Source organism: Pyxicephalus adspersus, chromosome 4 (assembly GCF_032062135.1).
Source record: "Pyxicephalus adspersus chromosome 4, UCB_Pads_2.0, whole genome shotgun sequence".
Classification (NCBI taxonomy): domain Eukaryota; kingdom Metazoa; phylum Chordata; class Amphibia; order Anura; family Pyxicephalidae; genus Pyxicephalus; species Pyxicephalus adspersus.
Genome location: NC_092861.1, coordinates 43,388,486 through 43,405,171, shown reverse-complemented (window position 1 = coordinate 43,405,171; position 16,686 = coordinate 43,388,486). Strand labels below are relative to the sequence as shown.

At 35.1% G+C, this 16,686-nt stretch overlaps 1 protein-coding gene across 7 annotated transcripts in view; it reads left to right on the top strand.

The window, feature by feature from the left end:
- Positions 1–16,311, top strand: part of PLCH1 (phospholipase C eta 1) — a 135,098-nt gene extending 118,787 nt beyond the window's left edge. For 4 of the 7 annotated variants that reach the window (XM_072408002.1, XM_072407998.1, XM_072408000.1 and 1 more), the window contains 9 exons: positions 873–1,052; positions 1,480–1,587; positions 1,713–1,837; positions 2,910–2,994; positions 4,856–5,002; positions 8,753–8,832; positions 10,095–10,154; positions 10,836–11,193; positions 13,970–16,311. In XM_072408002.1, coding sequence (XP_072264103.1) covers positions 873–1,052; positions 1,480–1,587; positions 1,713–1,837; positions 2,910–2,994; positions 4,856–5,002; positions 8,753–8,832; positions 10,095–10,154; positions 10,836–11,193; positions 13,970–15,954 — 3,128 coding nt within the window. In that variant the 3' untranslated portion in view covers positions 15,955–16,311. Of the gene's footprint in view, positions 1–872; positions 1,053–1,479; positions 1,588–1,712; positions 1,838–2,909; positions 2,995–4,855; positions 5,003–8,752; positions 8,833–10,094; positions 10,155–10,835; positions 11,194–12,931; positions 12,960–13,969 lie in introns of all 7 variants that reach the window. The other 3 variants (XM_072408003.1, XM_072408001.1, XM_072408005.1) reach the window with 2 other exon arrangements.
- The last annotated feature ends 375 nt before the right edge of the window (positions 16,312–16,686 follow it).

Below are 16,686 nucleotides of genomic sequence, written 5' to 3'. Positions count from 1 at the left end.
TAGGGATGCAAGGCAGTTTGAGAAAAGGTTGTGGTCAAGGTTACGGATATCTCTCTGCCATTGACCAAGTAGATTAGACTAGTGAGGTTGTGGTGTTGTTACCACCTCCTTATGCCTCTCAACTTATTCCTATCCTGAGATGCTAACTGTATAGGCAGCCATGTACCCCATGGCTGCCTATAAAGAATAGGTGTCTTACCCTATGGCAGACTAAAGAAGTGTAGTGTCTTAAAGCCCCATGGTGGCCTATAGTAGTGTAGTGTCTTACCCCATGGCGAGCTGAGCTAGCTTTACCCCCTTTGAGAATGTTCAAACACTGGTTTGTCTACAAAACCAAGCAGCAGTGAGGATGGGCAAATAGCTGGCAAGGTGCTAGCCTCCGGGACCCATATAGGTACACCAGTTCCCATCCTGGGTCTGAACTGAGCCTAAAAGTAGAAATAACATGCATGAAATTCCCACTAAACATTGAATCAAAGCAGTTTGATCCAACCCTTTACTTCTATTGTTAGAGTAAATAAAACACTTTTATTGGAGGTAAACATACTTTATAGATCAAGTGAAGTCAATAAAATGAGCTCATTTGGGATGAAGACGAACTAGCAAGTATTCTTGTCTAACAATTTCTGCATGTATCCAGTAATTGTTATCAAAAAGTCTATTTAATTTGGAATGTGGTGCATTTATACTGCAGCCATACATTCAGGGGTCAAAATTAAATATTGTACATTAAGTGTTTAAGTATTCAAGTTTCCACTGACATGTTATAAAGGCTACAATTTATCACTGTAAAAAGTGTCCCAAAAATGTCTCTTAACTGACCCTTAAAATTCTGTGTTTGTTTCTGACTTTTAATTCTGGTTATATTTCAGGTTCCACAGGAAATGTTTTATCTTTCAGTGAAACCAGAGCACATCAAGTAGTTCAGCAGAAGTCAGAGCAATTTATGTCGTACAATCAGAAACAACTTACGAGAATCTATCCTTCTGCATACAGGATAGACTCCAGTAACTTTAACCCAGTGCCATATTGGAATGCTGGAATTCAGTTAGGTGAGTATCACAAAATCTATGATATATATAACCTAGAAGCTTTAAACCTTATGTAATAAATTAACTTGCAAATACTCCTGAAGGACATTTTCTAGGTACAGAGTTGACCAGTAAATCTTTAGTTTTTATTACTCTTTGTTTTCAATTTTTTTGCTTGTTTTTTCTTAATTGTCTAATTTTATGTTATGTTAGTACTAAATGAAGATTTCATTTTTGTTCAATATATATCTTAGCCTCTTAACAAACTTGCATCTTGTATCACATACTATTTCATTATGCTATTTATATTGCATTTACCTGCTAATACAATATTTGCTTAGAGGTAGCAAGATTTTATTATATTCCCCTACAGTGCTGCTATGCGATTATAGATATTTGTTGTGCATGGTACTTTATAGATAACTTGGCCTTCCTTCTCTGCCTTTAGTTGCACTCAATTACCAAACAGAAGGACGAATGATGGAATTAAATCGTGCAAAATTCAAGGTGAATGGCAATTGTGGCTATGTCCTCAAACCACCGCAGATGTGCAAAGGTAAACCATGTTTAATAGGCTGGTCCTGAAATGTAATATACGCAGTCCCCTTTTCCATGGCTAGTTAGTTTGCTTATTATAATACACTCTATAATATTTACTGCTTTTCTCATATGGTACTTTAGGTGTATTCAACCCATTTTCTGGAGATCCTTTACCTGCCAGCCCCAAGAAGCAACTAATTCTTAAAGTTATCAGTGGACAGCAGCTTCCAAAACCCCCTGATTCTATGCTTGGAGACCGAGGGGAGGTGAGACTTAGTTCTGTAATACTCTATTAGAAAAAGAACTGATTGCCAAACCTGTTTTGTTTGTAAAAGCATAGGAATGTGGTATTGTCTGAACTGAGGAAATACCCTTTATCAAGAAATTATGAAAAATAAATAGGTAAAAGTGATGTTTACATAAACATCACTTTAATCCAACAACCAGGGAATTTAAAAAAATAAATCCTGTTTTTTATATAATTATTATGTTAAATTTTGTCTTGTTCTATGCAAAAAATATAGACATCCACTAGTTCTGCCTGCAATCATGCAATACAAGTGCACACAATCCATCATCACTACCAGTATTGCATTTTATTGTTTACTTTGCCATGGCCCTTAGCATTCCCATGCTCATCTGTTTGTCAAGATCATAAGAATATACCCAGCACTGAATATGTGTGGGCATGTGATTTAGTCTCCCTCTCCCAATACTAGGTGCATTGAAATTGGCTCAGAACTCACAGATGGGACAAGAATAGGAGTTTAGAGACCAAATCATTATTATCGCCATCAGTTATTGTTATACATTTACATTAAAATTATCCTAAAAACATTATCAGTATAAATATTATATTCTATCTATCTTCATTAGGTACTTCCATAATCTGTCCTTGACAACTTCTGTCAGTATTATCATCATCTGTTGTCACCATCATCATAAACAACTTTATTTATTCTGCCATATTATATTCTTTTATCTAGCTATCCTCATGATATGTCCTCATGATATGATTTATTTGATCCATTAGTACCAATTATTATTATTAGATTATACTCATTATTGTTGAAAATTTATCTTATATCTCACACCATCCACATTTTTGTTATGATCACTCACCATCATTCAATATTCAGTCATCCTCATAATTTCTCCTGATGTAAAATGCTTAATACTTAGTATTACCAGAATTTAATGCAATAATGTATTATATGCTTTCTTTATTATTCTTCTTTATTATTTGATTTACCCAACAAAATACCAAATCTTGTTGTTAAAACAAGACCTTTATCCAAAGTACTGCTTTATTTTACATTCTTCTGTTTTTTTTTACAGATCATTGACCCGTATGTGGAAATAGAAATGATTGGTCTGCCTGTTGACTGCTGCAAGGAGCAGACTCGAGTGGTGGATGACAATGGTAATTTGTTTTATGTTATTTATGGTTGTGTTTTATAAAGGATGGAAATTTCAATTGTTTTCAGCTATATGGTGGAAGTAGCACTAAAATCAGTGATTACTCTGTTTCATTAATGCTGCCTATCTTAACTCTGGGAGCTTCCAGTGGACAGAGCCCTTTGATGACCTTATTATTGTAATGATACTTGTTACTTGTCCAATCATAGGCTAGAGTCTTGGTTTTTGACCAGACTACATTGTAGTCTACAGAGACGTCTTAGGAAGTTTAGGGTTGCCTGGATCACTGACTGGCTTAATGTTTAGAAAACATTTCTTAGCACTGCAACCATACAGAACACTTAGATTACTTGGTCAGAAAATGACTACATTCCAAACACTATGGCAAAATCCCTAATTAGTGCATTTGAATGCTAGATTATGTCCATCTAGATAATTAGTCTAGAAATTAGAAGGCATTACATCTATGTATGCAAAATGCCCACAATGACTCACAATGACAAGATTCTCTTTGAAAGCTCTTAATTTCCCATTCTAAAATATATACGATAAAATACACAGCTAGAACAGACATAATTAGTTCTTCTGCAGCTGCTGAAGTTTTTAAAATTGATTTTCCAAATCTTCTTCCTTGGTAAACATAGAATTATGAAATGTCGTTTTGAAGACGAAAATATTAGATACAGGAGACTGCCTTCACATTAATTAAAAGTAACAAGATAATATATGTAATTTAAGCAAAAACGGTTTGATGTTTCAAGAAGGCATCGTATTAAAAATGCATTAGAAATGCAAAATGCAGTACAAATCCAAGCACCATGTAGAATAAAATATGGACCTAGTATTGTAAAATAAGCTAAAACACAACAAATAAAAAGGAAAATATGAACTGGAAAACATATTAAATAGAATGCACCAAATAACAAGAGACTACAGGGTTGTCAGAACACAGGGCAGATCCTCAAGAACTAAATCCAACAACCTTGTGTCACATAATTGGTAACCTTATTCTATTTTGCATTTTAGAATTTATAGAATCAGGCTGGGACTTACAGCTTAAACAACTGTGCTTTTCTTTTACAAGGTTACATTAAAGGCATTCATTCACACTTCCTACACTGTAAAAGTTAATAAAACATCCTTACACCAACATAGACAGAAATTAAAGTGTTTTTTTATTTGTTAGCCTAGGGGAAAGTAGGAACAGCTGCCAAATCTATTTATCATATTTATGCTTTGAAACTAAAATAAACTTTGAGAAACATCTAGAAAAAACACACAGTGAGCAAGGGCCCAGTCATGAGCATTACCTGTGGTCTTCATGTAGCAGATCTTGTCCCTATTGCTGACCTACCATACCTTACAGTGCTGTGGGGTGGCCATCTTGGTAGAAGCAGGGCTTTGCTTTTTCATGTCAGAGCCTCCAGCAAGGGGAACACTGACCAGCACAGTAGTGACATTACCACCAGCATTGCCATCTCTTTTTCAATCATCTGTCAAAGGCAGAAGATAGATCTCTGCCTTGGAGCTCACATTTCAAATATACAGCTATGAGACTATGCACAAAAGTGCTTAGGTACCATCACATGCCTGCAAATGTTCTTATATATTTTAGGAAGAATTCCAGACAACTGGTACATTTTCAATGCACTGCTTAGGCACAATTAACACTTTTGTGTTAATTCCTTCTACTATTGCAAATCTTCTCTTTTTTGAGTTTAGATCCACTGTAAGCCCCCTAAGGTTAAATATTATGTTAACATTTGTATATACTGTCATTGTTAGTAGAGTTATAACCATGCAGTAATTGAGATGAACGAGAACAAAACATATCTGTAACCATGTATATACAATATTTGTCTCAGGATTCAATCCAGTGTGGGAAGAGACCCTTACATTTACAGTCCACATGCCAGAGATAGCACTTGTGAGGTTCTTAGTATGGGACCATGATCCAATTGGAAGGGATTTTGTTGGCCAGAGGACCGTTGCCTTCAGCAGTCTTTTGCCTGGTAAGTGTCTACTATTTATTATACTGTATTTTGTCATTTTCAGTGTTTAAGCAAGTAACCAAGACCTATTTTCAAAATTTTCCTTTTTGACAAATGAGGAAAGGTGTTTACAACTCAAGTTGTAACGTTTATTTACACATACAAATGTTTATTAAAACTTGCATAACTGCTAAACATCACACTAATTAAAATGTGAGGGATATGCTATAGTATAAGTATAATAACAACCTTGAAACAAACGGAGAAGTATCCATTGGTTCATTTTCCACCAACATGAAGTGAATGGTGGATGATGTCATATTAAAAAAGTATCAAATTATGTTAAAAAAACGGATCAGCATGTAGTCTACACTTGTTTGTCCAGTCACATGACTGTAATGCATGGAAGTGCATGCCAAATATATGGTGCAGTATACAAAAGGAGAGACTGATTTAAATATGGACATCACAGACAATAGTTAACGGGTAAATTAGAGAAGAATGGACGAGGCTAATTCACTTAAGGATGGATCTAAACCACTACTTGAAAGGCATAGCAGTGCACCAAGCACAGTAGGACTGTATAATGTAAATTTTTGGCTTAACACCCTTTTTTTCCAGGTTCTCAAGATGAATATTAGTTCTCTGTTCAGGGTTCTGGGTGGGAAGGAGCCTAACCTAGACAGATAAAAATCACAAAAAAACACCCAATACATTTCCCTGGTAAGTATTGTAGGGAAATGGAAACAATATCACCTATTTAGCCTGGGAGTCTCAACTCTCAGCTACAAATTAGGATCCTGATACTTTTTTAATGTGAATGGCAAAAATTTTTCAGTTTAAAGAGCTACACAAAGTTTGAAGCAGTCTAACACATGGTAGTCCTTGTGCCCAATTGCCACTCACATCCTTCAGAGATCCATGAAGTGGGGTTTATAGAGTTTAAAGAGACTCCCCATAGGTCACCTCTTTTTTTTTTTCCAAGAAAGTTATTATTAGCCCTAGCCCAGGCTCTTCTAGCACTCAATAAGTTTTTTCTGTACATTTGCACCAAATGGTTGTTGTAAATTCATATTCTAAATGGGAATACTTGTGGGTAGTACAAAGCAATGTCTTTTACTGTGAGATTCACAGAGAGAACTATAAGAATTTTTGCAATTACTTGTCAAACACATTCACATTACAACACATTATGCATGCAAGTTAATCAGATGTTGCTGGTGAGTGCAAGACTATTAAATAATAATTATCGATTATTGGATTCAAGTCGGGCAGTACATTTATAGTTTAACTATCCAGTGAGTTTGAGTATTGCTTACATAATATAATATTCCGATTTTCTTGCCAGTTATTTATTTTTTTTTTTTTGTTTTAAGGCTTTTTTGTGTTTCTCTGGAGTAACTGCACATTAGGTGTTCAGAAGATGCAGATTTTTAATTTATTTTTGTCGTGGTTGAACTCAATAATTTTGTCCTTGCAAAACTAACTATGCAGCTATGGCAAACAAGAAAATTGTATTTCCCCAACACTTTGGGCCTAATCTTTTAGAGCTCTCCAAGGCTGTAGAGGATATACTTTCATTAGTGAAGCTGAGTGATCCAGCAAACCTGGAATGGATCAGGTCCAGGATTCAAAACACTTGCTAGCAAATAGCAAATTACTTTGAAGAAATCCAACCCAGGTTTACTGGATCACCCAGCTTCACTGATGAAAATGTATCTTTTCTAACCTTGAAGTGTTTTAAAAAATCAGGCCTTTTCTGACAATAGTCTCCAGGACAAAGTGTGAGGGGGGGAGTACTTCCACTGGTGCACAGAGTCCCCAACATTCTAATACGCAACTTTTGCCTGAAGCAAAAAAATAATATATTTTGGCAATCAACAGACTCTAGTGGAAGCTTTGAGTTTTGTTATTCTAGGACACGCTGAATGAGATAATGCTTACATTTTTGTCTCTTAATAATGCTTTTTCACATGGGTGTTTTTGTATTTTTAAGCACTTGAGCGATGTTTAGTAAGCATTATTATTCCCAAACCTCTACAGGAAATTCACAACTTAATAATAACAAAACAATAGATAGATGCTTTCCTATTACCCACAGATCTTTTCCTTTAGAGTGTAGCAGATATGAAATTACCTATTAATTAATGATTAAAAAGAGCCTTTCTGTATGCTTTTTAGGTTTTCACTCTGTGTCCTAATTATCCTAGAGAAACATCAGGTGAATGCCTGAAAATGTAAAAGTAAACAAAAAGCAATAGATCAAACCTGTCTGTTAAATCTGTGTTTGTTTGTCCCAAGCATGTTTATATCCACCGTCTGTTGACTGACTCATTACCTCTGCTGGAAGCCCATTGTAGGCATGAATGAATCGCTCGGTAAAAAAATACTTTTTAAAGTTGTTTATAATTGACTCCTGATTGTACAGTATTTGATATTCTTAAAGTAGAACTAAACCCCCTATATTCACCTGGCCCCATTCCATTGCAGGGAGTTAAAATCTTCGGGCATCTTGATTGGCCAGGTGGGGGGTGACGTAACTCTCACACAGGTCCATAGGAGTTCATTCTGTCCCAGCAAAGGCAGGGGATGCCAGGATTGGGGTGTATCTTGGCAACCAAAGCTGATTTGTGAATACACAGCCCAGGGTTTTTGACCGTTCTCAAGAACAAATAAGCAGATAAGAATGATTATTGCAGAAGGGACATCAACTGTCCCTTTCTGCATTTGTCCCGTCTGATCCAAACTTTTTTAAAGTGGAACATTAGCTCTGCTTTATTGTATTTAAAGATATTGACCATGTTTGCCCTAATCCTGCCTTTCCTTAAAATTGTACAAAAATAAAATTGTCTTGTTGATGTTTTTTTTTTTTTGTTGCCTCATCAATCTAGTGGTGTACCCCATAATTTTCATTACTTTATGCACTGGCAGGCCATACTATTGCATTTCATTGTGCCATCAACCAAAAGACATACCCTTTCCACTAAACTGTTAGTTGTATCACTTACAAACAGAATAAATAGACACATGACCTAATATGCCCGTTTGCACACCGCTAGTTATGTGTTTGCTGTAATAACATTTAGGTGATCTTTAAATTGCCGCCTATATCACCCCCTTTGCAAAGGTAAACAGTGGGGAGTGCCCGAGTTGTTTTGGTGATTGTTAGAGGCAGTACTACTTGCCAATGGGTCAGCCAAGTACAGCCCACAGTGTTTATATTGATGGGTGGTTGCTAGGGAAGGTTCTGCCCCGGCACCTATCATTCACAAAGAATTTGGCAGGATTAAAAAAATGTCTAGGAGCCAGCTGTTACCATGGCAACTGGTTTATATTCACATTATGAACTTTTACATTATTATTACATTATTTTTTGAACTTGGCAAGCAGCAAACATCTAAAGTTTGCTCCCAACTGACGTTGTTGAGAACATCATCCCTAACCCCCTGTGTCTCACTGAACCACATTCACAACTAGACTAGACTATCCTCACGCTTTTCAATGTTTGGTCCCATGTCTCCTTTGTTTTTATTAATACAGCATTTAGCAGAACACAAAGACTAAAAAAAATGCTGCAACATATCTGGCAAATGACAAGACAGAAGGCAGTGCAATTTCCGCATTGAGATAATTCCCCCACTACTACCACCACCTCATGGTTTTATCATTCAACTCCCAAAATGATCTTGCAACCGCAACAATAATATTTGATTTGAGATGGTACAATGTTAAACTGTATATAACACTAATATTTCTTTTTTTTGTTTTCAGGATACAGACATGTTTATTTGGAAGGTTTGACAGAAGCATCAATATTTGTCCATGTTACAATAAATGAGATATATGGAAAGGTAAGTAGGCTGAATTTCATTCATATGAATGAAACTGTTCTTTGAATTTTTTGTTCTTTGAATTTTTTGTTATTTCCTATGGGTGTGCAAGCTACCATGCCATTCACCAAGTTACTAGTTCAAGGCACCCCTTTGATACTGCAGTCAGTAAAGAAATTCTAAATTGAAAGCATTTGCCCTAACCTAAAAAAAAATTAAAAATAGCATTGGATGAATTTCTGAGGGCAACATCATTATTTTTACAGCTACAATTTATAAAATTTAAAATCTAGTGGGTTTTGTTATGAACCCTTCTTGTTTCAACCTTATATGGTTACAAAAAATGCTAACTGCCTCACCTAAGTAGAGTATGTGTGCAGTTATTTTTTTTTTTTGTATCATTATCAATAACTCCACTGATGGCCAATAATGTCCAGTGCTCATTTAGCCTATTTGCCCATTAAGGCAGTTACATGAATAATAATCATTCTGCTTGGTTTATAATTAATAACCTGAGACCTTTAGCTGTTTGTGACAGCATGGCCAGGAAACTTGGAGCACATAAAGGTGTGTACTGTGAGTTCACAAATGCACAAGAAACTGTACCTGAGAACATCACTAGGGGTTAAGATTTGTAAAGAGAGCTTACTTTAGACACTGGACACTTTGCATTTTCTGGATTCCTAATGGCTTATTATTATATTATGTTTTTTGCAAATCTCATTTATTTTACACAGCTGAGAGTATACTGTTAAAATGTCATATTTTTCATAAATAATCTACAATAGGAAGATTTACAAGGTGCACACTAAAAGGAAATAAATAATTAGGCCTCCAAAAATAGAATAGATATTGGGCAATACAATTTATGTTGCAGTCATTTACCCAGAAGACAGCAGTAATATTATTCATTTTTTTCTTGTCAGTAATGTGGGAGTGCTTTTTTGACAAATGCATGCAAGATCGCATTTTCCCTGGCTAATGAAAGTCTTTTGATATTCAGATTGAGCCCAGTTCTACTGCCGGTTGTATGAGTTCTGTTTTCATTAATCGATCCTTAGGATTTTCATACGGGTATTTTCTGTGCTATTAACTGTTCCTTTCTGATGAATTTTCTAATGAATTTAGCTATCCAGGCTCAGTGTAAAGGGATATTTTCTTATTTTTATGGAGCAATGGTAAATCTGTTCAGACACAGATTTTCATTCGCTAGTGCTTAAAAGATATGAATTCTGGCATGCTGTTTATTAAAAGAGCTAAAATGTAAATTTTTTCCATTTCAGTGGAGTCCTTTAATCCTCAACCCAAGTTATACAATATTGCACTTTCTAGGAGCCACAAAGGTAGACTTATGATATCAGCAGATTAATTACCTGTTGCATGACAATGTACAGTAATGTGTTGCTGAACATTGGTTAACTCATTCAAAAGCTGCTGGACCACACATGGTTGTATGTATTATGCATACAGTGCACAATGTATGCATGCACTTCATATGTCTGTAAATCCATTTCATTGCAACATTGAAAATAGAGGTCTCTGTAATTTAAAAAAAAAGCTTTCAAGCATGAAGTGCTTAGAGGTATTTGCACTTCTTAGTTGCTAGTTAAATCTCATGCCATTTTTGGTTTCTTAGATCCAGAATCCTGCATATTTCTATTGGCAAAAAAACAGACCATATTATTACTTGGCTAGTTTTCTTCACTTTCTATTAGTGGGGAATAAAGGTTGCAATTTCATACTTGAAACAGCTTTTTTTTTTTTAGCAGATTCACTTTATTTATACTGCAGTGATGTTTTTGTATATGCATGGATATGTCATATGTTATAGTGTAATTGGTGTGACACCATTAAAAGGGGCTTTGCCTGTAAAATAGTATACTCAAGCAAACTTAAGTCATGACATTTGTGTCCTGAGTCCAAATAATCTTTTTTTCCTGAAAACTAGAAGACCCTGGTAGATGGTACATTATCTATACACAGAAAATAGTTTAATAGTTTATTTATTGTGTGTTTTATCCTAGAATAGGCAATTTATTGGTCTTAAAGGGCTTTTCACTAAAGGATCAAAGCACGGTTCTGTTGAGAGCAATGGTCACATAAGAAAGAGGTCCATTGGAGACCGGATATTGAGACGTACAGCCAGCGCACCTGCAAAAGGCAGAAAGAAGACTAAAATGGTGTTTCAAGAGTCCACAGAGAGCAAAGACCTTCCATGTGAGGTGTCTGGTGCTAAAGTAAAAGATGTTGTAATGAGGAGAACATCCAGAAGTCTGCAGGCAAGGCCTGTCTCAATGCCAGTGGACAAGCTTGTTCTTGGGGCTTTTGAACCGTCTACATCAGAGACATCTAAGGATAATAAAACAAACTACAAAACATCAGGTAATATAATGGAACATTTAATAAATAAATATATACATATATATATTTTTTTTAACTTATTCTAAGATATATAAATAGGCTGCAACATCTGAGCTCTTTCTTTAAGCAGTCATGCTGATCCTTTTGCCTACTTTCTGAAGCATTGACCAAAAGTGAAAGATGATTTCTGATTGCACTGGTTGAATGCTTGTCGTGTGTGACTTGCAGCATGGATGCCAGAAAGGCTATAAGCTAGCAATTTTTGAATAAGGTCAGAGGTGGCAGCCCCAGTATTTCTCTTTGCAAATATTTGCTTAAATGAAAATAAAATTTGATAATCAGAATAACATTGATATCCTGTATAAGTGCCTCTGGTGACCATTAGCTTTACTTTATTGCATTTCTGGAGTTACTGGCACGAGATTACATATATTTAAAGGTTATGTTCATTAAACAAAAAGTGACCTTATTCATGCCACTAGCCCAGTACCATAGGAACTCTACACCTTTTCATTAGTATTAGTAGGTCCCTTATCAAGCTGCAATATACAATTTTTTGCAGACATTACTGTCTATTCAGACATTATGCCAATGCACAATAACAGGATAAAAATGACTTATTTGATGTTAGAATCTGAACTTTTAGATGTCATGCTTAATGAAAACGTAGCCTTCATGTTCAAAACAAATCAATTTGAAAAATATAGCATCCATGAATAACATAATGGTTTCTTTGATTCACCCCAATGAATATCAAATACCAAGAGGAATCCAAAATTCTCTTTTTATAGGGGGCTTTTAGTATATTTTATTTACCATTATTTTAGTCTTATTCAAAGACGCCATTCACTGAAAATTAGTTTTATTTGTTGAGCTTTTGAGGGTTGAACTGCTTTGAATGTCATTGGTTAAACATCCCTGATGTTGGTGTTACTTTGTCCTTTCACTAGTACATAAACAGGGTATCGCAGATGGCATTTCTACCTATTTGTTTCTTTACCTTTAGGGATAGTTATCTGAGTAGGGTAGCACTTGTACATTTAAAGAGACACAAAGTTTGTGAATCTGATTTAGTTTTCCAGCAGGTTCAGGCCTTTAGATTTGCTGTCTAATACTGCAAAAGAGAACAACGGTCATCCCATTTCCCACATACAATAGAGAGATATTTTAACTGACATCTTATAAATATAGTGAATATAACAAATAACATATACTTGTACTTCTATTATGTTTAATAAGCAATAAAGGAAAGTGTCTGTTTTCCTGTATTCATGTTAGACATCTTATCCATCAATCACACTACTTATAGGAAACTGTGTACACACAGTAGGCCTGATTTATTAAAATTCTCCAAGGCTAATACACATTTATCAGCAAACCTGGGTGATCCAGCGAACCTGGAATGGATCTGGTCCCGCACTGAAAAAATTTGCTAACAAATAGCAATTAACTTTTAGAAAATAGATTCCAGGTTTGCTAGATCACCCAGTGATGATGAAAGTGTATCTTCTCCAGCACTGAAGAGCTTTGATAAATCAGGCCCAGTGTTTAAATTATGCCCTCAGTGTTTATTAATACACCAGAAGGATCGGCATGAAACTATATTTATTTAGCACATAGACTGCATGCAATATTGTTGTATAAAGTAATTTTGTTTCTATTTCTGCAAGCTGATTTATAATATGCATCTGCACAAAAGCTAGAATACTTTGTGTTAAACTGATTTCTAATTTTAACAGAATTGTTTTGTGTTTTCTAGTACAATTCTAACTAGGAAACCACTAAAGGTAAAAAAAATTGTATCAAGTATGGTATTTCATTACCATTACGTCCAGAAATATTACATCACATGCTAGATGTAATATCATTTTTCCAGAATTTCAAGTGGTGGCAGAATGGTGTAATTGTGCCTTCATTTCATACCAAAAGTTGTACCCACAGTGCACAAGAAGTTCATAAATATGTCTTTACACTTTTTCACATCATTCATGTGTATGTCTATACAAGTGTATTAAGAACCAGTAAAACAAAAAAAATATATACTGAGTTTCAAAATTAACATGATCAAATATGTATGAGAACATGTCAAATATACAGGTGTGTGTATGTGTGTGTGTATGTATATATATATATATATATATATATATATATATATATATATATAGTGGAACAAGATATATTGAAATAAAACCATTTCTGTTTGGTACAAGCCATTCTATACCCAACTACTGTATTTCCTACTAGGATCCTCAATGTAAAGGAGGGGGTAGAGTAATAGTACCAACATACAAAGCATTCCCTGGGACCAAATCTCTACATTTGTATCATACATTACATACATGTAGAATTCTAGCCAGGCTTTGGACCTTCGCATAAAAAAATCTTAACAGGCAATAAATAAGTTTCATAACAAGCCTACACTAACCTTTGCAGCTGCAGTCACTGTGGAGCTTTTCCTCCTCAAAGTTCACAAGGGATACATTAAAGTCTCACATGTTTCAGCACTTTTCTCTGTCCCGCTACTTCTCTGCATCTGCTCTGTGTTTACATTAGAGATTAGAAGGCCGTCAGACCTCACATCCGGAAGAGGGGAGAAGAATGAGCTTTGTTGTAAAATGAAAGTGGCCACAAGTCATCAGCAAATGCACATGTTGTCCATATATATTTGTTAATGTTATAAATATATTTTAATATAAATTGATTGGCATTTTAGATACACTGGTCCTTTGAAAGAGTTCTTATTGTGATGAGATGAGAAGTAACATATACTAAACTGAATATTTTTTTTAATAAATAGGGAAGAAGGATTGTAAGAGCCACGACAATCTATTGTTGGAAGAACAAATACTTGAAAATTCCAAGAAGCCTGCATGTCTTCCCAGAGTTCCATATCAGGCTAACACTACAACCAATGAAAATATTATACATAAAAAATGGCAGAGTTTACACTTAGATTATGGAAAACATATTGATGATGATGTCAGAGAATTTAATGATACTTATACCAGTGAATCTGAAGATGAAAAGGATGAAGTTAAACAGTCAGGATACATTATGGAGGATATTAAACCAAAAGTGTTATCAAATTCAAATGCCCAAGCTGGATTTTCAACTAAAGAAACACAAGATGTAAAAGAATTTCCATCTATTACTAATTTATCAAGTACCATCTGCACTGATGCCAATAATTTACAGGCCACTCCATCTACACTAGAAAATGATATATCTCAAATTATAAATGAGGTTCCCTCTGTAAATGAGAGTGAGCTTGACGGCTCAATCTCTGCATTGATTGGGCAGTTTGAAACCACTGATGACAGAGTTAGTTTAACTTATATTTCTAGTTCAAATTGTATCAATAGTAATATACAGTGTTCTGGATATTCAGAAATTAATTTACCTTCCGTTTCAACACCCAAAAAGATGTGCCCTAATTCAACCCATGTAGACAAATTATTACAGTCCGCAATTGACACAAAAGTTTTCTCTAGATCCGAGACAGCAGAGTATTCAATATACACTATTATTAATGAAGAAAACTTGTTACCAGAAAATGGTAACATGTTAATGGATGCAAACACTGTCCAAGTGGAGAACAGAACACTGAATGAATCTAAAAATTCCCCATGCAAACTACCTTATCCTGAATTAAAGCCAAAGCCAGCAAAAGTGTTGTATCCTGAAATAAAGCCTAAACCTTCAAGGATTCGGCTAGCAAGTTGGGGAGGTCAACTGAATCGTGATTCCATTTGCCATACAGACAATTCACACAATAAAATTAATACGGTGCCACCCATTATTATCTCCAATGGTGATGTATCTGTTCAAAAAGAATCTCAGGGTGTGTCACACAGTTTTCCAGATAAAGACTTGAATTCTAGATCTTCTTCCTCGTCTTTTCAACATAGTCACAGTGGTGATAGCTATTCCAAAAAAATGTATCAAGCCCCAATACTAAATGCCAATGTCAGCAAACAGGGTATCAGTAACACTTTTGATAAAGAAAAGCACAAAGAATTTATCCAGTTAAATCAGTATAAACACCATGACCAATACCCAATTTCAGAAGTTTCAAAGACCCATCAGTACGGTGCCCATAGAGGCAGCTTGCATGTTCCATGCTTACCCAAATATTCCAACTGTTCAACCCAAGAAACTAACCAAACTAGTCCATGCAAATCAAAGAGTCTTGGAGATCTGACTTCAGAGGACATATCTTGCAATTTTGACAGCAAGTACAAGCGAATCAATAGGGGCTTCCTTTTATCTGGCAATGCCGAGGATACAAAACATTTTGCTAAAACTAAGCACCAGTCAACAGATGCATTGACTGAACAGTTGAGAAAACTGGTGTCTTATGACCAGGAAGACTCTAATAAATCATCATACTGTGAAGAAGACGAATGGGACAAACCTAAACCTCTAGCTCGGAAGCTATCCTCCAGAAGTCAAAGTAGAGTGAGAAACATTGCAAATCGTGCCAAGGAAAGACAGGAAGCCAATAAGTTAAAACAAGTTAACCAAATTTCAAATGGTGTAGTTCTTCGGAACAAACCACCAACCTCCTCTCAGCCTGTAAATAGACATTCTACTGGCTCTTATATTGCAGGGTCAGGCAGTAACTTCAACTTGGATAGCCTGGATGGCAGAGGTATACCAGAGGGTGCATGTTCTTCTCAAACCTATGGACACAGTGATCTGTTTTGTAGAAATCATTTTACTTATCAGACTGAGCCATGCAATACTGATGAACCAGAAGTATATTTCCTACTAAGATTGTAAATTGTACATAATTGACAATGTACTATTGTTTACAAGATGTTTGATTTTAATGGGGACATTTTATTAGAAATTCCTGAACTCCTAAATTATATAGCTATATTACTTTTTCTTCATCAACAGCTTAGTCTTCCTTTAGTTTTTAAACTGTCGATACCATCATCAACCATGTAAATATGTTCTTGGACTTTGTTTTTATTTTGTTTTTAAATCTAAAGTTAACATGGGTATAAACAGGGAAATAAGTGCATGCAAACATGACAACGTTCAGTGTAACATGCATGTACATTATAAAGAATCAGTCTTATCTGTTTGCACACATAAGCAAAATATATTGGAATAAAATACTGATTTCCCTAATTCTCTGTGCACTTTCTTTTTTCTAAAAAAATTAGGATGCATGTATGTATTTGTTTTGCTTTAACAGTAATATACTGTTAATTTTTATATTTTCTTCATATTATCTGAACAGAAATGTAAAAATATTGAACCAGCCAAGTAGGTAGTTCATATAAAGCAGGTGGAGTGCTAGCTTTCTTTTTGCATGTTTGTCTCATCCACCCTCTCTTTTTGATCCATTTTTGATTTGTATAGCTCTGTGTGAAGATTTTAGAGTCTCAAAAAAGAGTTTACTGCTGTGCCCCGTGAATGTTTTGCAAACCAGTGTCATGTGTGAACCCTGTATTTACAGCCTGACCTTGTACTTTAACAGCATGCCCATCTATTCAAAAGAAA